Below are 24516 nucleotides of genomic sequence, written 5' to 3'. Positions count from 1 at the left end.
GCGACCTCACTGGGAAGCCACAGGAACGCGATAGTTGATGCGGGGAGTATGCGGAATGAAAATGAATAGATGAGCGAGTTATGAAGAGCCGACAGAACCACGCAACGGGGAGACGAGGAGGAAGAGGGACGAGACTGGCAGTCTGGATGCTGTTGCTTCTGGCCGAAATTCACGCGCAGCTCCCGGGTTCGATCAATGACAGCCGCCCGTGGCCAAGGCGGTCAGCGGGACCCCCAAATTCTTTCCACCAACCTTTCCATCCTGGGAGACCATCGATCGTGCTGCTGCTGCTATCGTTGCTCTGTCGGTGCCCCGTCATCGCCCTTTTCCCTCCGTCGATTTCTGGCATGGTCGATTGCCCATCGACCTCTTGATCTACACAATGGCCGGCTTACAGAGTCGATCGGCCATGTCCCTTCCGTTCTCCCTCTCTGCGGCGTTTCGCAACCTCTCCGTCACCACCCCGAAACGTTCCTTTTCCACGACATTGGCCGCGCAGAAGACGAAAACCCTCCCGGATTACATCCCTCCCTACCCCTACGGCCCGAACTATGTCTTCAAGCAGTCCAACTCCGGTCTCTACGGAGGCACCATGATCCAATTCGGAAACAAGATCTCCCAAGGCCGCAACGAGGGGAAAACCCGCCGACTGTGGAAGCCCAACGTTCGTCGCAAGAAGCTGCACAGCGAAGCGCTCGGTGAGGACCTGTTCATTAAGGTGACACGGAGGGCTCTGCGCACGATCTACAAGTCCGGTGGCCTCGACAACTACCTCCTCAGCGATCGCCCGGGGCGGATCAGGGAGCTTGGAATGTTTGGCTGGGAGTTGCGGTGGAAGGTGATGCAGACGCCCAAGATCCAGGAACAATTCAAGGAAGAGAGGAAAAAGCTGGGTCTGCCGGAACCGCCTACGTTCGAGGAGTGGGTCAAGCAGAAGGAGGCTGATCTCAAGGCCGAGGTCGAGAAGGGGACGAACATCAGAGATATCACGAAGCCTACGTTGAGCAAGAAGCAGTACTAGGGGTCTGGGAGGAAAGACTAGCTTCACGGCTGGGTCGAATTGGGATGGTCGATTTCGTTTGAATTATCTGGTGACCAACGGATGGGCGTCTGTTGTATTATTACTATTTGTCCGGCCATGGTCGACAGTGTCTGCATACCGCTTTGATATCTTGCAGATGGTGGAGATGACTGTACAGCCATTGAAATATTGCATTGACTGTTTTGGATTCGCATTAGTCGCTCTTCAGTGTATTTATATGTTGCCAATGCTATTGGGTTTGATCTATCTCCATGTGCTTATAGGACAGTTCCAGAGAAGGTCAATGATGGGCAGTTTGGCCAAGGGCTGGGAAACTGGAAAGGATGCGCAGCTCACGTAAAATTGATCAGTGTTCGCTCAATTGCCAGGGTTCTGGACTTTTGAGCCATTCCTGCCCTGCCTTGAAGTGATATAGGAACTACGCATGTATATATGTAGTACCGCGTCGCAACGGGATAAACGCAGCATAAACAGGGATCCGGAATACAAACAGCCGCAATCACACGAGAAATGAGCTATTAATATCCACAATCAAGGCCAGACCCCGAAGATCTCCTCCCATATCCAGGCCATTGCAAGTTGCAAGTAGTAATCGACATGTTCTGGAATGTTGCGATCTTTCGGACCAACGAAGATCCGCCGGCGGGTTGCCGGATCCGGGAGGGCCTGCCGCGCTGGAGAAGTTACATGCAGTGAGCATTGTACCTTACCTCTCTCTATCTACTAGTCCAGTCTACCTGCTAGAATGTACTAATCCAACGGGATCCTATTCAACTCTGACCCTTCTCCGCCACCGTCTCCTATACCACGCACTCACCTTGGTCACCCAGCATCTATCCCTGCTGGGGACAAATCCGCCCATCATGCAGTTCGCCTTACCCCCGCGGAAGACCCCGATTGCGCCTCCGTACGCTCGCTCGTCGCGATTCTCGTTACAGCGCAGGAAACAGTTCAAGGCCGTGGCCATCCTGAGCTTTGCGCTCCTCGTCGTCTTCTTCCTGCTATCCCAGCTCTTCTACACAAGTACAGGCACCGCCGCCGTACCGGTCGGAACCCCCGACGTCGTCATCGTCACCGTTCTGGACCGGGTGCGTTTCAGCGAGGGGTACACCCAGAAGATCGTCAAGAACAGAGAGGACTATGCGAAGCGACATGGTGAGTGAACCGGGGAAGGAAAGCCTCGTATCGAGGATTTAAGCGCTCAATAATGTCTTACAAAATGTAATCAGGCTACACGAATTTCTTCGCCAACCTGTCCGACTACGAAACCACCCTGGGTGACGCCCCCAAGAGCTGGGCCGTTGTCCCGGCCGTCCGTCATGCGATGGCCTCCCACCCTTACTCGCAGTACTTTTTCCACCTGGACGCGCATGCCCTGATCATGAACCCGATCAAGTCGCTGGATTCGCATGTGTTGGAAAAAAGTCGCCTGGAATCTCTAATGCGCAAGGACGTCCCCGTCGTCCCGCCGGATAGCATCATTAAGACCTTCTCTCATATCCAACCCCAAGATGTCGATATCATTATCACCACCGACAATGAAGACATGAGTCCCGGGAGCTTTGTCCTCCGACAAGGCGAATTCGCCAAGTTCTTCCTCGACTTTTGGTTTGATCCTCTGTACCGCACCTATAACTTCGCTAAAGCTGAGACACATGTGTTGGTAAGAAAAGCTCTTTGTCTTTTCTGTCTTGATCTTTATTTCCGGCTGGGATTGAATCTATGATCATTCAATCTGAGCCAGTGTCTCATCGTTTATTTACCTTTTGTTTTCGCTTTTTTCGTGTTACCTCGCCAGGCTAACACGTCCATTTTCGTCAGGATCACATCGTGCAATGGCACCCGACCATCTTGGCCAGACTGGCCCTTATTCCCCAGCGTGTGATCAATGCGTACAGCAAAGACTCGTCCGCTGCCGGCGCCGATGGGACCTACAAGGAAGGCGATTTCGTCATCCGTTTCGTGGGATGTGACACGGATACGAAGCGCAACTGCGAAAAGGAGATGGATCCATTTTATCGCTCCTGGGTGGGGAAAACGAAGATTGAGTAGACCTCATCTCTTCTTTTTTTTCTCTCTCTCTGTTGTGTTATGGGGACGATCAATGTCTCAGGAGTTTTGGGTATGCTTTTTCTTCCCCCCCCCCCCCCCCCCCCCGAACTCATTCCAAATTGGTGTTTGGAGTCCCACGTACGGTCTACCTTCCTACTAGTCTATTTGTATCATAGAGCGAGCGCATCGCATCCATTCCTGCATGAAGTAATGCATTCAATGTTTTGCTGTCTTGTCCGTCCTGATTATTATTCCCCCGCGTGAGGCGCGTATAACTCGTAGAATCTACAACAGACTATAAATCTGGAAAAGAGTAATAGATAGGTTACATGAAAAAACAAATCCACCGTCAGACACATCACGTCACGTCCGTCACATCTCCGGTCCAAAGTGTCGGGGTCAGGGCATAAATAAACCTTCACGAGGCTTATGCTTAGTTATGCCAGACAAGACACTGGATTCCCCACCCGCCGGACCTCCCTGCTAACATATAACATACGAGAGGGAGAGAGGGATGCAGATTAGCCCACCAATTCCAACCCCCATCTAGTAAATCCCCGGCAGGAGAACGAAGCGCTTACGCTTATACTTATCGCCGAACTCCTTCCGGTAGCGACGCTCCTTCTTCTTGGCCCAGATAGCCATCTGCGCGGACCCCACCACGATAAAGAGCATGACACTCCAGCTCATGCCACTAAGCAGGTAGATACCGACCCACGCGACGATCTCGAAGAAGTAGTTGGGGCAGGTGACGACCTTGAAGCCCAGTCCGGCCGGGATGCCTCGCTCGGTGGTACCGGGGCGACGCAGATCACGCAGGATCATGTGGGCGTTCAGGTTGGCCAGTTCGCCGATGATGTACAATGCCAGACCGCTGTAGAGCAGGAAGGAGTCCTGGGTGCTCACGGCGGGGGAGTCCGGTCGGAATACCCAGTACGCGATGTTCAGACCGGCCAGAACCCAGTAGTGGCCGCTGTTCTTGATGATGTTGCGCGCCGGCATGGTGGCGTTGCTGAATCGGTGCACGAAGATCGTTTCATATTCGCGTTTCACGAAGTGGAGGGTCAGGAGGGCGCAGACCAGGAGCTGGAAAAAGGATGGGTCCGGGAGAGGTTGCGCGAAGTTGAAGTATATGAATGGCCGGAGGGGGAAGAGGAAGAGAGCCGGGATGAAGAGCGGTCCCAGGTATTCGATTATGTAGACGGTGCGCCAGCCGAGTTGGGGGCCTGTTGGGGGAGGGTGGTTGTGTTAGTTGAGTGAGAGTGAGGGTGTACGGTGATGAGTATGGTGGTGAGTGGTGGGTGAGTGGTGATGTTGATGGTGATGATGGTGAGGAGAGATGGGCTAGCGACATACCGAGGTCTTTGACGTGAAGGACGCTCTGGTCCCTCAGCCCGGTTCCATCGACGGTCGCGTCCTTAGTGTTGGGAACTACCGTCCGGTCGCTTCCCTTAGTGATACGGAGACGGTGGATGGAGAAGCCCGAGACCTCCGCCAGCTTGGTGTAGATTTCGCCCGTCGAGGCATCGGAGGTGACCTGGACTGTCTTAGGGAGCTTCTTGATGGGTTTGCCTGGCGCAAATGTGAGCGGAGGTTGGTTATATCATTCGGCGGGCAACGTACCCCGAGGCTCAACGACCAAGGTGAGAGACGCCATTGCAAGCGACAGACAGATGCTCTTTGTCACCAAGTTACCTAGTTATCAGAGGACTTGTGATGGACGAATAGCTAGAGCCAGTTTGGGCCAATTGGGCAACGTGAATTAGTGGCCTGAGTAAGAGCTAGAAACACTGCAGGGGATAAAAGGTCAGATGGTTGGGGCCCGCGGGCGGCCAGGAAAATTGCCGCTTAATTAGTAGCTTTCTTTACCCCGGCCGGCTGAAGGACCTCGGCGGCCGATCTGCCGGCTTGCAACTGACTGACTGACCGCCTGCTTTCAACACAACAGACTCGGTGCAACAATGCCATTCAGTCTTTGGTTTGTTTGTTCACGCCGTTCCCACGCCTCATCTGCCTGGGATTTTCTTATTCCAAGGCTTACAGATCTACATCTATATCTAGGTACCGGTACATCTTGCATGTACATCGCCACATGATGGTGTACAAAAGTGTTAAGTGATCCGCATGCCGCCAAATAATACGAGAGTGTCATGGTATCAAGTTGCCCCGGCACATGGTGGCGCAGGCCAGACAGTCCAATTTCTGAGCACCAATTTGGGGCCAGATTAAAACAAGACTATGTGTAGTAGTATCTATCCACGTAGCAACAGCGACATGTCCTTGATAAGACTGATGTGTCCAAACAGACGCGCCCGCTCTGGATGCCTCGAGTTCTCGGGCTGGCCAGGCCTTGTTCAGGCGCCAATAGTGTCGCCTTAGCCTCGGCCTGTCAGCCAGCCTTTGCTCTTCCTCCACCATTTAGCATCGCTTTAGCTCTCTGCTAGCGGCATGTAAGTATACCCCGGCAATCTCAGGTTGGCTCTACAAATAGCAATGGTTCGCGAACTCGACCATGGCAAACAACTCACCTAGAACTTATGCACTTATGCGGGCCGGCCTTTGCGGGCTTGCAGCAACACAACCCACCCTGCCCAATGTCCTTGATTCCGCGACACCCGTCGGAACAGCTGAACGGCTGAGCGGTTGGCTGGACGGAGTACTGGGGACGAGCTTGCAGGAGGTTACGTACCGGTTGTGCTTGTAACCAAGTCCTCAATCGCTAATTCAGGCCCCCCAGGCGGCCTTTGAACCTTCAGCCGCAGCTTGTCGGCCGGTTCTTCTCTTCATCTGAAGCCGGCCTAGGCATCGATCGAGATATGGTCCGCCCAGCAGTGCAGGGCCCATCCCTCCCCTTCCCCCCCCCTTCCCTCCCCCATCTCGTATCCTCCGGTTCGACACCACCAACCCCCCCTTCCCCCCAATAACGACTGACGGAATTAGCGTCTCTTTGGATGCCACTTCGATCGGTTAGCCTTGCATGTGGTGTGTGGACTGAGCTGAGGCGATGTCTCATACGAATCAGAGAGCCGTCTGACGCAAAGGTACTAGTTATGGAGCATTCCTCCGTCGGAGACAGGATGCCAATGCCTACTGAACTTATCCAGTTCATCGGGGTTGCCGACTTGGCTGCCTCTCTTTGGCCGCCCTATAAAGCCCGTTCCTGGGGATACCTGCTGACTCTGTTTCTTCTTTTCCCTCACATGCATTTGCACACGTGTTTGTCATCACTGTGAATGTGTATTTACCTCCTTGGGACCCCGTTCCACACACACATTGGCTCGTGCCAGTTTCCTGGGCTTTGGGTTTCTCTTCCGGGTTTGGTTCTCCCCGCATTCAACATTGTCGCCGTCGCATTCCTCGGTCACCAGATCGGTTCCGGCCCATTGATTCTAAGGTGAGTAACAGTTCTTCTGCTCTCAAGGTTCACGCATCCGTCATCTTGAACCTTGTCCGTGGTCTTCTCTAGATCTGGACTCCCTTCTCCCCCACCAACGCATCTTATCGTTCATGTCGGCGAGCATCGATCGCATCACGAGGCTGATCCTGTTCTGCTATGTAAAGACGGCATTTTTGGCTTTGCTGGCCACGCCTTGCATGCTCTAGCACACAATGGTCGAGAAAAGCAAGCCGTCCATCATGAATGGCATAGGGAATACCGTTTCTCAGGTTGAAAAACTCATCTCCGCGTCCTTACGGCCCTTGCCGACTGCAACTGGTGATGGCTCATATGTGACAGAACCAAGCCAAACGGGGCTTGTCCGGGATTTGAAACATGTTGACCTCGCCGAAGTCAAGGCCCTCATAGAGTTCGCCAAAGATGCTGCTACGGGGGAGCCCGTCAATGATAGGCACTATATTATGGAACGAGTCATCCAGGTCGGTTTGTCAGCTTCTTCTTGAACATGAGGTGTAGAGCGCTTTCTAAACCCAATCTAGCTCGCCGCGGGTCTGCCGTCAACTTCCAGAGGTGAGACCGGATTGACGAATACGTTCCTGAAGCAGTTGTGGGATGACTTGCAGCATCCCCCTATCTCGTAAGCAAATCGTCAATCCAGGGTGTTAATGGTGGTCTTGTCGTTAACGGTCTGCAGTTACCTTGGTCGCGATAATGCCTACCGCAAGGCCGATGGCTCAGGAAACGTATTATTGCCTTACATCCTCTCGTATGATCATTATTAATTGTTCTTAGAACATTCTGTGGCCTCAGATTGGGGCTGCCAGGACCCACTACGCAAGATCTATACGACCAAAGACCCTTCAGTCCCCGACGCCTCCGGATCCAAATACGCTTTTTGCTTCTCTCTTGGAACGAAATGAGTATAAGGAACATCCGAATAAGATATCTAGTGTTTTGTTCCATCTTGCGTCGATCATCATTCACGGTAAGCTTTGAACAGCCTGTGTATTTTTGTAGTCTGTGACTGACATATACCAAGATCTGTTCCAGACGGACCGTAAGGATTATACAATGAGCCTCACATCGTCATATCTGGACCTTGCGCCTCTCTATGGTAACAACCAGGACGAACAAAACTTGGTCAGAACGTTCAAGGATGGCAAGCTTAAGCCAGACTGCTTCTCCAGCAAGCGTGTTCTAGGCTTCCCCCCCGGCGTTGGAGTGCTTCTGTTGATGTTCAACCGTTTCCACAACTATGTGGTTGAGAACTTGGCCAGAATCAATGAACGCGGTCGTTTCACCAAACCAGACGAATCGAATTCCGCCGCCTATGCAATATACGACGATGATCTTTTCCAGACTGGTCGGTTGGTAACGTGTGGTCTATACATCAATATCATCCTAAAAGATTACGTTCGAACAATTTTGAACATCAATCGAACAGACAGTGTCTGGAGCTTAGACCCTCGAGCTGATATGAGAGACGGATTGCTGAGCAAGGCTGCCGGTGAGGCCACGGGTAACCAGGTCTCTGCTGAGTTCAATCTGATTTACCGCTGGCATTCTTGCATATCGCAGCGGGATGAGAAATGGGCGCGGCAAATGTACCAGGAACTTTTCCCTGGAAGGAATCCCGAAGAAATCCCGTTGGACGAATTTCTCCGAGGCGTTGCTCAGTGGGAAGCTGGATTATCAGAACAGCCCCAAGAACGTCCATTCGCTGGGCTAAAGCGTAACCCAAATGGGTCATTTGACGAGGGAGACCTCGTGAATCTGTTTGCGGACAGCGTTGAAGATTGCGCAGGTGCCTTTGGGGCCCGCAACGTTCCGTCAATCTTCAAAAATATCGAGGCACTCGGTATAATGCAGGCTCGGTCCTGGAACTTGGCTACCCTGAACGAATTCCGCAACTACTTCAACCTCACACCGTACAAGACCTTTGAGGAGATCAATCCGGATCCATACATTGCTGATCAGCTTAAGAGATTCTACGATGTGCCCGATCAGGTGGAGATGTATCCAGGGATCCTTGTGGAGGATACAAAGGCAGCGCTGGTTCCTGGCAGTGGGTTGTGCACCAACTTTACGATATCGAGGGCAATTCTCTCCGACGCGGTTGCTCTAGTTCGTGGCGATCGCTTCTATACGGTCGATTACAACCCGAATCACCTAACAAACTGGGCTTACAGTGATATACAGCCTCTCGACTCTGTTGATCAAGGCCAAGTATTTTACAAGCTAGTGCTGCGTGCATTTCCCAATTATGTCAAGGGGGATTCCATCTACGCACATTTCCCCTTGGTCATCCCTTCTGAAAACAAGAAGATTCTGCAGAGTCTCTCGGTTGCTCAGAATTACAGTTGGGATCGACCTCACTATACACCTATGCCCCAATTTATCAACTCCAATTCTGCATGCATGTCTATCCTCAGCGACCAAGACACGTTTAAGGTAACGTGGGGCAAAAAGATCGAATTCCTGATGCAACACAGCAACCAACCTTATGGCCGAGATTTCATGCTGTCGGGTGATAGGCCACCAAACGCTGCGTCACGTAAACTGATGGGGTCCGCCTTATACCGTGAAAAATGGGAGAGTGAGGCCAAGAAATTCTACGAAGACATCACCTTGAAGCTTTTGCATCAGCATTCGTATAAAGTGGCCGGGGTCCACCAAGTTGACATCGTTCGAGACATCGCAAACCTTGCCCAGGTACATTTTTGCGCAAGTGTCTTTTCGCTGTCTCTGAAGACCGATTCAAATCCCAAAGGCATTTATACAGATACGGAGCTTTACGACATACTAGCGGTTGTCTTCGCCTCCATATTCTACGATACAGATGTTGGGAAGTCCTTCGAGCTCAATCAGAGTGCCCGCACTGTTACCCAACAGCTTGGGCGGCTGACAATGGCTAACGTGGACTTTGTCAACAATGCCGGTTTCATCGCTAATCTGATCAGCAGTCTACATCGCCATGATGCTCTCAGTGACTATGGAATCCATATGATCCAGCGACTACTTGCGAGCCATATTCCTCCTGCTGAAATAGTCTGGACGCATATCTTACCAACCGCGGGCGGAATGGTGGCAAACCAAGCCCAGCTCTTTTCGCAGTGCTTGGATTACTATCTGTCCGAAGAGGGGTCTGCTCACCTACCTGATATTAATCGGCTGGCCAAAGCAAATACGCCTGAGGCTGACAGCCTGCTTCTACGATAGTGAGTTTTTCCCAATTCCTTGCACTGTTGCCTATTGGTATTATCACACTCATACATGTACTGAATCTACCTGCAGTTTCATGGAAGGCGCTCGGTTGCGGGCTTCTGTCGCCCTGCCCCGAGTAGTGGCAAAGCCAACGGTTGTCGACGATGGGGACAAGAAGCTGACCTTCAAGCCAGGCCAGATCCTAGTTTGTGACCTAGTAAGCGGGAAAATCTACATCTCGATCCAACCACTGTATACTCACAATCACTTCTAGGTAACCGCCTCCATGGATCCCGTCAGCTTCCCAGAGCCCGAGAAAGTCAGGCTCGATCGCGACATGGGTCTGTACGCTCACTTTGGCTTTGGGCCTCACCAATGCTTAGGCATGGGCATGTGCAAGTTAGCACTGACGACCATGCTTCGGGTTGTCGGACGACTGGACAACCTTCGACGTGCTCCTGGAGTTCAAGGTCAGCTCAAAAAGCTCGCTGGGCCCGGTGGACTCGCGATCTATATGACCGCCGACCAAACCAGTTTCTGGCCATTCCCGTCCACCATGAAGATCCAGTGGGATGGCGATCTGCCCCCTCTTCCGACAAAGTAGGGGGGGTGTATGAATGGGGGGTGAAAGAATGAAAGGGACAAAGGGGACACATGTGTATCATAGCACCTTTATTTAATACCAGATGAGATATGTATGCAGAGGTTCCTAGTAAGTATATTGTTACACACACACACCAGATATATATTGTAAGAAATGTATCATGCTGTAGTGGAATACTATATGGACCTAACAGTGAAGTGACTTCTAATCATGGTAAAGATTCATGTCCCCCTTCCTGATGTCACTCATGCATCTCTCTGTTTGTCATTCACCCCACCTGCATGCCGGGTGAATCAGCTTCCCGAGGGCATATGTTGTTCACAGGTGATGGATGGATGGGCCGGTCAAATTCACCGGTGGTGATTGACTGACCATTTATGAAGTCCATCCCCCCAAGCCATGAGGATGGTACCCAATCCTTGGAATACAAATGAAAATCGACCAATTTGGGATGTTGGTGAGTGAGTGGTCTTTAGATACCAACTGAGGGGGGAGGGGGATGTAGACGGAAGTGAGACAAACCCAAGCAAGGCAAGGTCTTCGGAGGAGCGGCCTGATGCAGGTGCATCACCACACTAGCAGGCTTAGGCTCCGATGCAAGCCCAAAGTGGGAGGAGGGAGAATACAGTAGTGAAGGAAGAGAAGTTCAGTCATTCAGTCACCTCTATGTATGTGACTGAGTGCTGGCTGGCGGGGAAGGAAGAAGACCCGCTCCGGCCCTCAGTGTCTTTAGTGACTGTAGTACTTACTGTTACTAGCCACAGTCCACACCCGCGACCAGCTGGAAGCAGAGAGAGCCGCCCGGAGCTCCCAGCCCATCATCGGCATAATTTCACGAACCTTCCAACTCTGACCGGACTCGTCCCTACACCAACTTCCCTCCGCCTCTCCTCCTCCATCGACCCTCCCACCTTCTCCTCGCCTCCCCACGCCTCCCCATCGCGTGCTTCTTCTCTTCTCTCCATTCCCGAGCTTCGATCTTGTACTTGGTGGTCAACATCTCAGGCTGAAACGACCTGCACCATTTCCCTGTCATCCTTGACTCCCCTCCCTCCCCCAAGCGACACTGGCTGAAGCCGCTGCTCACCAGTCCTATCTGCCTTCACTTTCTCCGACCGTACGCGAGCCTCATCGATCGAGCAGAGATCTCTGCGTTCATTCTTTCCCCTCGCGCTCCTGTGACCTAGCAGGACTGCCCGGATTCACTTCCCTCTCTGCGTTCCACTTTTCGGTTTTTGTTGAGGCAGGAGGGATCCGAAAAAAAACGTCATAAGGTCCTCTCGCGCCTTGCTCCGCGACCCGGTCTCTACGACCTCCCCCACCCTCCCTAGGAGGCTTTCTCCTAGTTTCTTCAGCCTCCTCATGATTGCCAGTCTTTCCGATCGTCATCATGGGGAGAATTAAGAAGGCGGCGAGCCAGAAACACGAGGCTACGATCGTAAGTTTCCTTTCCTCGCCCACCCCGCGTGCTGTCTGGCGTCGTTGTCGGGTTGACTGATTTTTTCCCCTCTTCTCTTCAATATAGTCTCCCTACCTGTCAGAATTTGTAACCCGTGCCACGACTGTCCCAGTTCCAGAGCTTCCTTCACACCTCAACACCTTTTCTCGCATATGGCCATTCCCCAGAGGTGACCTGTACCACTGGATCAACGTCCTGAACCGCTTCGACGAGATTCTAGCGTCTGTCATCGAGAAGTACGCTCTCAACGATGGCCCCCAGACGAAGCCTTTTGGTAGAGACTTTCTGGTGGAGTCCTGTATTCAAAGTGAGAGTACAGCAACCCCTCAGGATGTCGATACCAAGCTAGCTACTCTTGGGTATGGTGCGGAAGGAGACCGGGAGCTTCTAGAGGTTATCATAGACTTCTCCAGGCTGCTGCTGGAGAAATGTGGCAACCGCAGTTTGTACAGCAGCAGTGAACGCCTGGGCGAACTTCTGAACACCACCTCACTGTCCCTTCTTCAGTCCACCCTCCGGCTGTCTCTCTGCTTGGCGCAACGGTATCATTCTCGCCAGCGGGGTGGATCTCACCTCCAGCAGAGCTTGCTAGCAGCCCACTACAATATCGACTTGGAGAAGCTACAGAAGATCGCCGCGCCGTTTCCCCGCCCTTTCGTGCTCGGCAGAGCGGCCGCGTCGTCGCCGACCGCAACGACTAAGCCGAAGGAAAAGGGACCTCAGACCAAACACAATGCCAATGATATGTCTTCGCTTGTGCGAGAGAAGGATGGTTGGGACGAGTGGGGTAATGTGCGCCTGCTTTACTACCCTTCTGGCGTGCCTGAACCCGTGAAAAATGCTCCAGAAGTTGGGGCTAGCGGACCATCGGCGCAGCCTACCACACCAACCCCTCTACGCAGAAGTCACACTCAACCTACCCCGCGCTTGAGCCGTATGTCTACTGCTGAAGATTCACCTACCTCTGTGGCCGGTACTCCCGGGAAACCCGACGAGGGGCTACAGGGTGGAAAGACTCTCGACATTCCCCACTCCCAGATCTCATCGTCAAAGCCCGAGGATCTCCTTGCCTTGCATGCAGACATACCGGATGACTCGAAGTATGAGCTTCTTCACAGAATCCGTACAGCTTATGGGTTAGCGACGTCTAGCTCAACCCGGGAACAAATTCTGGCGATCAAAATCTTGGCCCTTACCAATTTGGCTTACGTTTACCCCGAGGCTTTGTTTCAACAAAAAGTCCTCCAGTACGATATGGAGCAGCCTAAGCGTCTTCAACTCGCCTACCAGCTGGGTGAATTGGTTCATCTAGGCGCTAGCGGTGATCTTCAGGTTTCACGGACTTTGCAAACCTTGGCAATCCATGCCCTTGATGCTCTTGCAAAACATAAGGCACGGGCAATTGATGTTTGTGCTGCGTTGAGCGTCAATGTGAACCATGGTGTGCTTATGTTCCTAACCCGGAAAACGGTCAATGAGCTGGGCTCAGAGGACGGTGATGGTGATGATGGTAGCCAGGACGAGTGGCGGGACGCTTTGCTAGCTCTGTTGCGAACACTTCCAGGCTCTAGTACTAGAACTCCGGAGACCCTCGTTTCTGCTGGTTTAATCCCCATGTTCGTTGACGTCTTGAACCTCCGAACGGAGAAGGCCCGTCGAGTCTATTCTCGCATCATGGAGTTTCTGGACACCTTTGTTCATGCGGTCCGTGATGCGCTTGGAACCCTTACCAATGCCAAGGGATTCGATGCAATTTCTGATCTAATAGATTTCGAAACCAAGTCCTCATTCGAGAGTGTGTCCAAGGGGGCTGGAATACCCGCCCAGCACAAGACGCCATCTATTGACTATCAGATCCCGTATTTTCAGCAACAGACATTGCGCTGGATGTTCCGGTTCGTGAACCATATCATGCAGCACAATGGCGGCGGTTTTGACCGGGTTCTTCGGAACCTGATCGATTCTCCCCAGCTCCTGACTTCCTTGCGCCTGGTGCTCGAAAATGCTCGGATATTTGGTTCTCATGTGTGGAGCAATGCGGTCAACATCCTTAGCAGTTTCATTCACAACGAGCCTACCAGTTATGCAGTGATTGCTGAGGCTGGTCTGAGCAAGAGCTTTTTGGAAGCCGTGACTTCGTCTGAGCTCAAGACCCCAGAAAAGCCAGTTGTTGAGACGGAAGATGCTCAACCTGAAGGCGAATCCTCTAAGCCAGCCGATACCGGTGCCGCCGAGAAATCAGCAGATGATGGTCAAAAGCCTCAGGAGTATCCCGTTGTAAGGCCCAAGGATGTGCGCTTGGCACCTGGAATCATGTCCGCTGCAGAGGCCCTCTCATGCATCCCTGCCGCCTTTGGTGCTATTTGCTTGAATGCTTCCGGACTCGATCTTTTCAAGTCGTCCGATGCTCTGGAGAGCTTCTTCGAGATATTCGAGAATCCCGAGCATGTAAAGTGCCTCAAAGATGACCCCAATCTGGTCCGCACCCTCGGTACCACTTTTGACGAATTAGTCCGGCATCATCCAGCCTTGAAATCTCACGTGATGACTGCCGTCATCGTGATGGTTGCGCGTGTTGGGCTACTGTGCAGAACAAAGGCTTGGTCATCCGGTATGGGGGCGAAGTTATGGACAGAGGATACGCAGGGAAAGCCGACCATTTCTGGTTCTACCTCTCACTTGTTGAAGGCAATCGGCGTTGACCATGACGATCAGCTCGACAATGCTTCCACTTTCGGTGTCCCCCAATTGACATCCAGTCTGCTCCCCAACGGTGGAAAGCTGCAAATGGGCGATCTAGACCAGATCCTTCCATCCTCGAGTGATGCTATTGAGCCCAAGGATGTGGACGCAGCTGGTCTTACTGCTACTGATTATCTGTACCCGGTTGTACGCTTCTTGGGGGCTTTCTTTGAAAACCAGTCCAACTGCCAGTACTTTATTGAATCAGGTGCTGTTGAGTTCGTGTTGGACTTTGCAACTCTACAAAGCCTTCCTTTTGACTTCCATAATACTGATGCCAACCAGGAATTGGCTGTTCTTGTGCATATGCTGGCAGAAACGAAGCCTCACTTGGTCGTGCCTTCCCTCGTTCACCGAACAGAGCTGGCTATCGACAAAGTGTCTGCTTTCTGGAAAGAGCCTGAATACTTAGGCTTCTTTACGCCTTTGATCAAGCCGACTTCCGGAAATGCGTCCGAAGAGAAGGGCAAAGAAGGTCTCATTACCTCCAAGGAGAGAGGGACATACTTCGCCAAACATATGGGAGCTGCTCTTATCCTAACTGACTTCCTCCGTGAGATCTATTCCATGCCATTGTACCAGACTCGACCTAGTCAGCAAACTTCCGCTTTTGCACAGGTGAATCTAGCCGATCGTTATCGCTCTCTCGTCAAGAAGCTGGGAGGTTTGCATGCGGCATGTGTGTGGGAGGAGATACTACTTGAAAAGAACATCCCGGACACTTGGGATCAGGCAACAAAGGTTCAACAGTCCGGAACTACACCCGAGAGAACTAGCCTTGCTCCTACCAACCTGAACTCGGAAGGAAGTGCAACTGTTGCTGGTGCTGCCAGTGCGGAGACCCCTAGAGAGAGTACAGTTGCTAGCGATGCTCCGCAGCCGGGTGTGGCTCAGGAGCCTAAGGAGACCAAAGTCCCGGAAGATGGCGTAGCATTCAAAAATGTCCAGGCTCTTCGGTATCTTCTTAGCTCGCTACCCTCATCGATCACGGGATTTTTCCACAACCTGGGACTTGGTCTCATCGGCAAACGGAGAATCGATCTGTACCAGAAGCAAAACGCAACTATGGTAGCGGAGGCCATTGCACAAGCTGTGATCGAGCAACTGCAGTTCCAACCTCCAAACTCAAGTGATAGTGCCAAGCTTCGTTTCGCTTACCTTATTGTCATACTTTCTTCGTTCTCGCATCTTCTGTTCGAAGGTGGGTTCAGTCTCTTTTTCTTTGCTAATTACTGATAGATCAGGCGCTGACTGTGTAATAGCTACTGCAGATCGTCCCCACTCGCATTACCTGACGCTGGTCCTGTTCGCCTTCAAGAGACAAGGTGGACTCAAAGTCATGAGGGATATCTGTGAGCTCTTTGTCCAGGACGTCAAGGCTCTCACACCACCGGAATCTGTTTCGGACTCCGAAAAGGATGTCTCGGCGCGACTCACCTCTGCTTACGGTGGTATCAAGATCATCCTCAGCTTCTTCTCTGAGCTTGCTTCGGGCAAGAACATTGTCGACTCCAGCCAGACACAAGCCATGACGAGCAGTGACCGGGAGCGCGACCGACCCGACTACTTCCAGCCTGGCCAATTTTTGGTGGATCTTCGAATGGAAATCCTGCCGATGGCCCGAGACATGTGGAATTCAGATTTCGCTGCCCAGTCCTCCAGCTCTGTTGTCAAGTGCTTAGTTGATATTTTGCGTTCATCCCTTGACGGTGAATATGAAACGGGAGCTGCCCGGAGTTCGGAATCCGCCCCCATGTGGTCTGATGTCCCAAGGAGGACGTTTGGTATCAACAAGGATCGCTTGGGCACTTTACTGGATAGAGGCTTTGATGCAGAGCTCGCGAAAGAAGCGCTTTACCGCTGCAATAACGTCTTTATCGCCGCTGAAGAATATTGCAGAGCTCAAAGCTGGCTGCGGGCCCCGGAAAGGGCCGAAGCTCCTGCCAATGATATGGAACAGGTTCGGCCTACGGCCTCTGGGGCTGAGGCTTCGGATGAAGCTCTCGGGGACGCTCCTCAATTTGACAGCGGGTTCCTTGAGCGTTCTGCTCTTGCCATGCTGTTAGCACAAGCTTCGGGCAGATCAGGCGAGGACGGGTCGCGCCAGGAACAAGGTCAAGGCAGATCCGAGGACAGTGAAGTTAGACATGGCACAGAATTCTTAGCAAGAGCCTTGACTCATATCCTCAATGATGAGCATGGCCCAGGGGATGAGCACGACGATTCCTCAAGCCTTGCTCCTCGAAACCCCTCGGCTGCCGGTGTTAGCTCATCCGAGCCATCTGGTCAGACAGCAAACCAGTCCACAGAACAACGCTCTGAACAACCAGCAAGGCGACGGGAACTAACAACAGTTGAAGACTTGGACAAGGAACGTGAGACGGTCCGCTCCAATTTGATTGAGCGTTGTCTGGACATCCTGAATGAGCACCATGACGTTTCTTTCGAGTTGGCCGATTTGATCGCATCTGCGACGAGGAGACACCGTGATCCCGAAAGCTTTAGAAGGGAGGTCGGTGAAATTCTCGTCCAGTCTCTGGTCTCCCTGCAGATGGAGAACTTCCAAGCAGCTGGCAAGAAGGTGGCTGCTTATGCCCACCTTCTCGCCTTGGTTGTCCAGGACCGAGACATGTACACCGCGACATTGGGCGAACTCAAAGAGTGCTTTACGACTTTCCTGGGATTCATTCAAGTGTCAAACGAAAAAACGGCAGACGAATCATTCCCTTGGATCGGCCATGTGTTGCTTGTCCTGGAGAAGTTGCTTTCGGACGATGCCCAGCCGCCTCAAATTCGCTGGAGTCTGCCTGATAATGCCAATCCAGAAGATGAAGGCCCGGCTCATTTAGAGGAGTCCCTTGTGTCCCAGGACCAGAAAATGCAGCTTTATGAGGCGCTAGTCGAAATCCTACCTCGGATCGGCAAGGACGATACATTGGCCCTCTCGATTTGCCGGATTCTCGTTGTTCTCACTCGAAGCCGCAGCATCGCCGTGCGTTTGGGAGAAAAGCGAAGCTTGCAGCGTCTTTTCGTCATGGTCAAGCAATTGTCCAGTTCCACGAATGAGAAACTCCAGGGCGCTTTCATGTTGATCTTGAGACATATCATCGAAGATGAGGATACGATTCGGCAGATCATGAGAAGTGAGATCGTTGCCAACTTCGAATCGAAATCAACCCGACAGGTTGACACAACCGGATATGTTCGTCAGACTTACCACTTGGTGCTCAGATCGCCTGAACTATTCGTGGAAATTTCCAATGAGAAGCTGAAGTTGCAACGATATGACAGCCGGCAGCGGCCCCAGATTCTTACCTTGAAGTCTAACAAGAAGAATACCCCGCCAGACGCTCCGACGACCAAGGAAGAGGCTGGTGATTCAAGCAAGACCGAGGAGAACCAACCCAGCGGTGCATCTCCTTCTGAGGACAAGGGGAAGGGCAAGGCCACTGATCTGAAGCCACCTGTAGTGGAAAATCCCGATGGTGTCATTCATTACCTACTGTCTGAACTTCTGTCTTACAAAGATGTCGACGATAAAGAATCCCCGGCCGAAAGCACGGAGGCTCCTGCTCTTGAGCAATCGGAGACACAAACTGATGTCGAGATGTCAATCGATGAACCCTCTCCATCTGTCGCTAGCACTGATGCGCAGGGTGCACGCAACTCCAAGAAATCAGACAAGCCAACATTCAAAGCAGATGACCATCCGATCTATATCTATCGGTGCTTCCTCTTACAGTGCTTGACGGAGCTTCTCTCATCCTACAACCGAACGAAGGTTGAATTCATCAACTTCTCTCGCAAGGCGGATCCCCTCGCGACTACCCCCTCGAAGCCTCGGTCGGGCATCTTGAACTATCTTCTAAATGTCCTGGTGCCAATTGGGACCATGGAACATGACGAATCTGTCGCGTTCAAGAAGCGAAGTAACACATCTGCGTGGACCATGCGTGTGCTTGTTGCTCTGTGCACTAAGACTGGTGAATTCGGTGGGCCCGGAAGGCGACGCAATGAGCAGCCTCTGAATGAGGATGATGAGCCCGAGCTTGCCTTTGTGCGCAGATTTGTCTTGGAGCACGCACTACGATCATACAAGGAGGCGAATAGCTCGAATGAGTCCCTTGACGCCAAGTATTCTAGGCTGATGTCCCTTGCCGATCTATTCGACAAGATGCTGAGTGGTTACGCTTTCGTGTCGGGTGACACGGCTTTCCCTACGTCCACCAGACCGCTGGCGAAGACCATGTTCGAAAAGCACTTCATCTCCGCTCTCACGGCTTCCGTCGCTGAGATTGACCTCAATTTCCCGGCCTCCAAGCGAGTCATCAAGTACATCCTACGCCCGCTCAACAAGCTTACTCAGACCGCCGTCCTCCTGAGCGAGTCCTCGGACATTTCCACTCTCGGTGAAGCAGAAGATGATGACATTTCCTCAGCTACTTCCGTCTCTGATATGGATGATGAACGGGAGGAAACCCCTGATCTTTTCCGCCACTCTACACTAGGCATGTTGGAACCCAACCACGAGGAAGAGACTAGCTCCGAAGAGTCGGAAGGAGATGACGATGAGATGTACGACGATGAATACGACGAGGAGATGGATTATGAAGAAGAAATGGCAGAAGACGATGGCGAAGTGGTTAGTGACGAAGAGGATGATGACATGGGTCCCATCGAAGGCCTTCCTGGTGATAACGGCATGGATATTGAAGTTGTTCTCGATGATGAGGATGACGATGAGGACGACGAGGACGATGATGACGAAGACGACGAGTCGGATATGGAGGATGACGAAATCCTTGCCGGTGAAATTACTGGTGATCATGACAATGACAGCTTAGAGGAGGGCGATGATGATGAATGGGAAAGCGAAGATATGTCTGAGGACGATGAAGAAGCTGAAATCATGAACCAGTTCGAGGATGAGCTGGCCGATAGTCTCAGACAAGCCGAGCAGCGCGAGGACGGGCAACGCTTTGACGACCTGTTCCGCGTTCTCAATGAGGCGGCTGGCGGAGTTGAGGATCTTCAGGGTGATAGCCTTGGTGACATGCATGATGATATCGTCGACGACGACTTGGCCGAAGAAGAGGGTATGTAACTCCCGCGAGACTACTTTGAATGTGTCTCGGTTGCTAATATTATTCTAGAAGATGAAGAACTGGACGAACTTGAGGAAGAACTCGAGGATGCCGATGACGATCAGGGATCTTACCAGGGCTTTGATGATGAAGAAGATATGGCGGAGCCATGGGGATGGGAAGGTGACGAGCATCCACCACGTGGCCATCACCACCACCGGTTCCGTGGCACCCAGCCAGCTTGGGCTGCTGTTACTGGAATCATGCCCAGTCGGCACGGTATTGTTCCTATCCACCCTTACCGTCTTCACAGAACTCAAATCCCGGCTCGCGGAAACGACGATGGTACAAATCCCCTTCTCGTTCGAGCAGACCGTGGCCCTGAGGCGGCTGGTCAACCTCGTGTGCCTGGCAATGAGGCCTTCACTGACTGGGTCCACGGGATGGAGCCTATGCCCAACGGGCGTCTGCTCCCTATGGACAGCCCTGTTAGCTTCATGAACGCCATTATGCAGGCCATTGGGGGGCAAGGAGGCCCAGGCTTTGGGGTTATCACTCGCCCGGATGGTATCCACGTCCATGTCAACAGACGTGCTATTGTGCCAAACCGTATCCAAGACATTTTTGGGCTCGGTAGACAGCAAGGACCGCCGTCTCGAACCCGTGACGACCCCTCTCAGGCCGTGAGCTTTGCTCTGGCAACTACCAGAAGCCGTTGGCAAGAGGAAGCTAAGATCCTGTTCAGCACCACATTCGTTGAGAAGTCTCAGCGTGTGGTCAACTCTCTGCTGAAGATACTGGTGCCTCCTGCGATGGAAGAAGAAAAGTTGCGGGAGAAGCAAATGGAAGAGGAGCGCAAGCGGAGAGAAGAAGAGCGTGCGGAGCGCGAACGTCAAGAACGTATTGCCAAAGAAGAAGAGGAGAAGGAGCGGAAACGTAAGGAAGAGGAAGAGAACGCTAGGCGACAGGAAGAAGTCGAGCGACAGGAAGCGGAACGGCAAGCCTCGGGCATTGAGACTGAGCCCATGGACGATGTACAGCGGACCGACACTGCCGATGAGGCCGCAGCACCGGCACCTGAAACTGAGACAGGCCCGTCGGAGCCAACTCCCCGAGTGCACACTACAATCAGAGGCCGTCAGCTTGACATCACTGGGATGGAAATAGACCCTGAGTATCTTGAAGCCTTGCCTGAAGAACTGAGAGAAGAAGTCATCATGCAACAGCTTGCAGAGCAACGTTCTCAGGCCGCTGCAGCTGGCGAAGAGCCCAGCGAAATCAACCCAGAATTCTTGGAGGCCTTGCCCGCAGAGATCCGCGAAGAATTGTTGCAGCAAGAGGCGGCCGACCGTCGTCGCCGGGAACGTGACACTGCACGCCGACAAACTACGACTACCGCAGGCGCTCCTCCCACTATAGCTGAAGATATGGATGCTGCGAGCTTCCTCGCTACGCTGAATCCGTCCTTGCGGCAAGCGGTCCTGGCTGACCAGCCCGATGAGATTCTTGAAACTCTGGGTCCAGAATTCGTTACCGAGGCTCGTGCTTTGCCTGGCCGGCGACTGACGCAATTTGGCGATATCCCTCAGGTTGAACATCGTCACAGACATGAGCCGGCTGATGATCAAGAGCCTAAGAAACAACAGCGGCGTCAAATCGTTCAGATGCTCGACAAAGCCGGCGTTGCCACGTTACTGCGTCTGATGTTCATGCCGCTCCAAGGCAATGCCCGCCATCAATTAAACGACATCCTCCATAATGTCTGCGAGAACCGTCAGAACAGGATGGAGGTCATCAGTCTCCTCTTGTCGGTCTTGCAAGACGGGAGTGCAGATGTCTCGGCGATTGAACGCAGCTTCGCTCAGCTGTCACTCCGAGCCAAGCCTTCATCGGTTCAGAAGACCCCCGTCAAGCGGAATCTTTCTTTCCAGGGATCTTCAAACGTCAGCAATGAGGTGACCCCGATCATGGTTGTGCAGCAGTGCCTGGGAACCCTTTCTTTCCTTTCTCAGTACAACCCCCACATCCCTTATTTCTTCCTGAGTGAACATGATTCTTCGTCAACCCTGAAGCTGAAGGCTTTCCGGAAGGGCAAGGGCAAGGAAAACAGGGCTAACAAGTTCGCTCTGAACTCATTGCTTACTCTACTCGACCGGAAGCTGATCATGGAAAATCCGAACTGCATGGAGCAGCTGTCTAGCCTTCTCAGCAGTATCACGCAGCCTCTTACATATTTACTTCGCCGGGAGAAGGAGAAGCAAGAGGAAGAGGAGAAGGAGAAGGATAAGGAGAAAGAGAAGGATAAGGGCAAACAGTCTGAACGGACGCAGGATGAAGAAGCCACTGGGGAGCAGCAGCAGCCCGAGCCAGCGGAACCGGCAAGTGCTGCCACAGATACTACTATGACCGATGCTCCGCTGCCCACAGTAGAGACTACTGCACAAAATGCGGGAGCCGAAGCCCAGCCAGAAGATGGCGCCTCAGCAGAAGCCGCCAAGGAAGGGAAAGCAAAGCGAACCGAAGAGGAGAAGCACAAGAGAAGGACCATTGAACCTCCCGTTGTCCCCGACCATAATCTGCAACTGGTGGTTCATATCCTTGCAGCTCGTGAATGCAACGGCAAAACCTTCAGAGACACGCTTTCTACCATCAACAACCTGTCCGCAGTTCCCGGAGCTAGAGACGTTATCGGAAACGAGTTGGTCAGCCAGGCTCAAACTCTGAGTACAGTCATTCTTACCGACCTTGATGAACTACTTTCGCATATTCACCAGGCCCGTACTGGCACCGACATGCAGGGCTTGGCCTTGGCTAAGTTTTCTCCGGCCAGCTCCGATCAAGCGAAACTGTTGCGCGTTCTGACAGCCCTCGATTATCTGTTCGATCCCTCTCGGGCGGATAAGTCGAAGGGAATTGAGCAGCCTGACAGTGCAGCCAAGGAGGATGTTCTGCAAACTCTGTACGAATGCTCTACGTTCGGGCCACTGTGGACCAGGCTCAGCGAATGTATGTCCGTTATCCGGCAGAAGGAGAATATGCTGAACGTGGCTACTATTCTCCTGCCGCTGATTGAGGCCTTGATGGTGGTTTGCAAGAACACCACGCTGAAAGATACGTCGCTTGCCCGCAATAGCAGGGAATTATCTGTGTCCACTACTTCAGTCGACGCCGGCCTGAACATGGAGAGCCTTTTCTTCAAGTTTACCGAGGAGCACCGCAAGATTCTCAACGAGCTTGTTCGCCAGAACCCCAGGTTGATGAGCGGTACTTTCTCGCTGCTCGTCAAGAACCCCAAGGTCCTGGAGTTTGACAACAAGCGCAACTACTTCACCCGCCGGATTCACTCTCGTGGCGCCGAGCCCCGCCACCCTCATCCTCCTCTTCAGCTGTCGGTTAGACGAGACCAGGTCTTCCTTGACTCCTTCAAGTCATTGTACTTCAAGTCAGCAGACGAGCTGAAATACGGCAAGCTGAACGTACGCTTCCATGGTGAAGAGGGTGTCGATGCTGGAGGTGTCACTAGAGAATGGTTCCAAGTTCTCGCGCGCGGCATGTTCAACCCCAATTATGCACTTTTCATTCCCGTTGCTTCTGACCGGACTACCTTCCACCCCAACCGCCTCAGTGGTGTCAATTCGGAGCACCTGATGTTCTTCAAGTTCATTGGGCGCATCATCGGAAAGGCTCTCTACGAAGGTCGTGTTCTGGACTGCCATTTCAGCCGCGCGGTCTACAAGTGTATCCTCGGCCGATCAGTGTCCATCAAGGACATGGAGACCCTCGACCTCGACTACTACAAGTCTCTCCTCTGGATGCTTGAAAACGACATCACTGACATCATCACCGAGACATTCGCCGTCGAGACGGACGACTTTGGTGAGAAGCAAGTGATCGACCTCATTGAGGATGGCCGCAACATTCCTGTCACTGAGGAGAACAAGGAGGAGTACATTCAACGTGTGGTTGACTACCGTCTTGTGGGCTCTGTCAAAGAGCAGCTGGACAATTTCCTGAAAGGTATGCATCCTACCCTACTATTCTGATTTGCTAGGCAGGTGACTAAACTATATTACAAAGGATTCCACGAGATCATTCCCTCCGACTTGATCTCCATCTTCAACGAGCAGGAGCTTGAGTTGCTGATCTCCGGGTTGCCCGAGATTGAGGTGGATGACTGGAAGGTCAACACCGAGTACCACAATTACTCCGCCTCCTCGCCTCAGATCCAGTGGTTCTGGCGTGCTGTCCGCTCCTTCGACAAGGAAGAACGGGCCAAGCTTCTACAATTCGTCACGGGCACGAGTAAGGTACCACTCAACGGCTTCAAGGAACTTGAGGGCATGAACGGAGTCAGCCGCTTCAACATCCATCGTGACTACGGCAACAAGGACCGTCTTCCAAGCTCTCACACCTGTTTCAACCGTAAGTGCCCCACCCCCTACAGAGCCCCTCGATGGTACAGCATGCTAATTGAATGCCGTAGAACTGGACCTGCCCGAATACGAGAGCTATGAAACTCTGAGACAGCGTCTGTACACTGCGGTGACGGCTGGAAGTGAATATTTCGGGTTTGCATAAATTGGCGGCGCTAATGTCTCTCTTGTTTGCTTGGACGATGAGTTATGATTTGACATGCTTTCCGCACTCAAGTGTCCTCGCTCTAATGCCGAAGCATATGATGGCGTTCAACATCTCTTCATTTCTAGCTAGTTTGTATGTACAATTTGGGGGGAAAGGATAGGGATCGCGCCCGGGGGACGACCGGTTGAAGTGCAGGTCAGCCGGCCAGTTCTATCAGGGATCTTCAGCGATCGCGGGCTTTTCGTTTTTTCTTCTTTTTTTGTGTTTATTTTCCCATTCCAGAACCATGTACTTTCCTTCTGCTGTGTCAAAATTATTAGATTCGTTCCTACTTTGGGTGGTCGGGGATGT

The 24516-nt window shown here is 52.4% G+C and overlaps 5 protein-coding genes across 5 annotated transcripts; 4 read left to right on the top strand and 1 right to left on the bottom strand.

The window, feature by feature from the left end:
• The first annotated feature begins 264 nt into the window (after window positions 1-264).
• On the top strand, window positions 265-1284 carry BO70DRAFT_311045 (mitochondrial 54S ribosomal protein bL28m). The gene has a single exon (XM_025540172.1). The coding sequence runs from the start codon at window positions 383-385 to the stop codon at window positions 1019-1021; it is 639 nt and encodes a 212-aa protein (XP_025401538.1). The 5' UTR covers window positions 265-382; the 3' UTR covers window positions 1022-1284.
• Window positions 1285-1767: 483 nt separating this feature from the next.
• BO70DRAFT_332741 (putative alpha-1,6-mannosyltransferase subunit) lies at window positions 1768-3187 on the top strand. The gene is made up of 3 exons (XM_025540931.1): window positions 1768-2197; window positions 2272-2705; window positions 2864-3187. The coding sequence occupies exons 1-3, from the start codon at window positions 1906-1908 to the stop codon at window positions 3092-3094; spliced, it is 957 nt and encodes a 318-aa protein (XP_025401537.1). The 5' UTR covers window positions 1768-1905; the 3' UTR covers window positions 3095-3187.
• A 78-nt stretch (window positions 3188-3265) lies between these two features.
• BO70DRAFT_360282 (trans-2-enoyl-CoA reductase (NADPH) TSC13) lies at window positions 3266-4900 on the bottom strand. The gene is made up of 3 exons (XM_025542742.1): window positions 4718-4900; window positions 4451-4666; window positions 3266-4320 (listed from the first exon to the last, which is right to left on the bottom strand). The coding sequence occupies exons 1-3, from the start codon at window positions 4749-4751 to the stop codon at window positions 3641-3643; spliced, it is 930 nt and encodes a 309-aa protein (XP_025401536.1). The 5' UTR covers window positions 4752-4900; the 3' UTR covers window positions 3266-3640.
• Window positions 4901-6305: 1405 nt separating this feature from the next.
• BO70DRAFT_360280 (peroxidase/cytochrome P450 family protein) lies at window positions 6306-10397 on the top strand. The gene is made up of 7 exons (XM_025542741.1): window positions 6306-6970; window positions 7031-7128; window positions 7186-7234; window positions 7284-7476; window positions 7531-9709; window positions 9786-9912; window positions 9970-10397. The coding sequence occupies exons 1-7, from the start codon at window positions 6704-6706 to the stop codon at window positions 10297-10299; spliced, it is 3243 nt and encodes a 1080-aa protein (XP_025401535.1). The 5' UTR covers window positions 6306-6703; the 3' UTR covers window positions 10300-10397.
• An 813-nt stretch (window positions 10398-11210) lies between these two features.
• tom1 (E3 ubiquitin-protein ligase TOM1) lies at window positions 11211-24497 on the top strand. Its single transcript, XM_025540171.1, has 6 exons — window positions 11211-11737; window positions 11825-15701; window positions 15763-19596; window positions 19654-23601; window positions 23662-24006; window positions 24068-24497. Exons 1-6 carry the CDS (start codon window positions 11690-11692, stop codon window positions 24160-24162), a joined length of 12147 nt encoding a protein of 4048 aa, XP_025401534.1. The 5' UTR covers window positions 11211-11689; the 3' UTR covers window positions 24163-24497.
• Window positions 24498-24516: the final 19 nt, after the last annotated feature.

This window comes from Aspergillus heteromorphus, assembly GCF_003184545.1.
Source record: "Aspergillus heteromorphus CBS 117.55 chromosome Unknown BO70scaffold_6, whole genome shotgun sequence".
Lineage (NCBI taxonomy): Eukaryota > Fungi > Ascomycota > Eurotiomycetes > Eurotiales > Aspergillaceae > Aspergillus > Aspergillus heteromorphus.
Note: the sequence above shows the minus strand (reverse complement) of the source record. Positions and strands in the feature narration are given on the sequence as shown.

Bases quoted from the DNA above. Each gene is read 5' to 3' on its own strand.
- BO70DRAFT_311045 (XM_025540172.1), top strand. From the start codon at position 383: ATGGCCGGCTTACAGAGTCGATCGGCCATGTCCCTTCCGTTCTCCCTC.
- BO70DRAFT_332741 (XM_025540931.1), top strand. From the start codon at position 1,906: ATGCAGTTCGCCTTACCCCCGCGGAAGACCCCGATTGCGCCTCCGTAC. The intron at 2,198-2,271 runs GTGAGTGAACCG...AAATGTAATCAG, and splicing joins GGACTATGCGAAGCGACATG to GCTACACGAATTTCTTCGCC. The intron at 2,706-2,863 runs GTAAGAAAAGCT...CATTTTCGTCAG, and splicing joins AAGCTGAGACACATGTGTTG to GATCACATCGTGCAATGGCA.
- BO70DRAFT_360282 (XM_025542742.1), bottom strand. From the start codon at position 4,751: ATGGCGTCTCTCACCTTGGTCGTTGAGCCTCGGG. The intron at 4,667-4,717 runs GTACGTTGCCCG...CATTTGCGCCAG, and splicing joins CTTGGTCGTTGAGCCTCGGG to GCAAACCCATCAAGAAGCTC. The intron at 4,321-4,450 runs GTATGTCGCTAG...CTCCCCCAACAG, and splicing joins CCTTCACGTCAAAGACCTCG to GCCCCCAACTCGGCTGGCGC.
- BO70DRAFT_360280 (XM_025542741.1), top strand. From the start codon at position 6,704: ATGGTCGAGAAAAGCAAGCCGTCCATCATGAATGGCATAGGGAATACC. The intron at 6,971-7,030 runs GTCGGTTTGTCA...AACCCAATCTAG, and splicing joins TTATGGAACGAGTCATCCAG to CTCGCCGCGGGTCTGCCGTC. The intron at 9,710-9,785 runs GTGAGTTTTTCC...ATCTACCTGCAG, and splicing joins GACAGCCTGCTTCTACGATA to TTTCATGGAAGGCGCTCGGT.
- tom1 (XM_025540171.1), top strand. From the start codon at position 11,690: ATGGGGAGAATTAAGAAGGCGGCGAGCCAGAAACACGAGGCTACGATC. The intron at 15,702-15,762 runs GTGGGTTCAGTC...ACTGTGTAATAG, and splicing joins CTCGCATCTTCTGTTCGAAG to CTACTGCAGATCGTCCCCAC. The intron at 23,602-23,661 runs GTATGCATCCTA...TATATTACAAAG, and splicing joins GCTGGACAATTTCCTGAAAG to GATTCCACGAGATCATTCCC.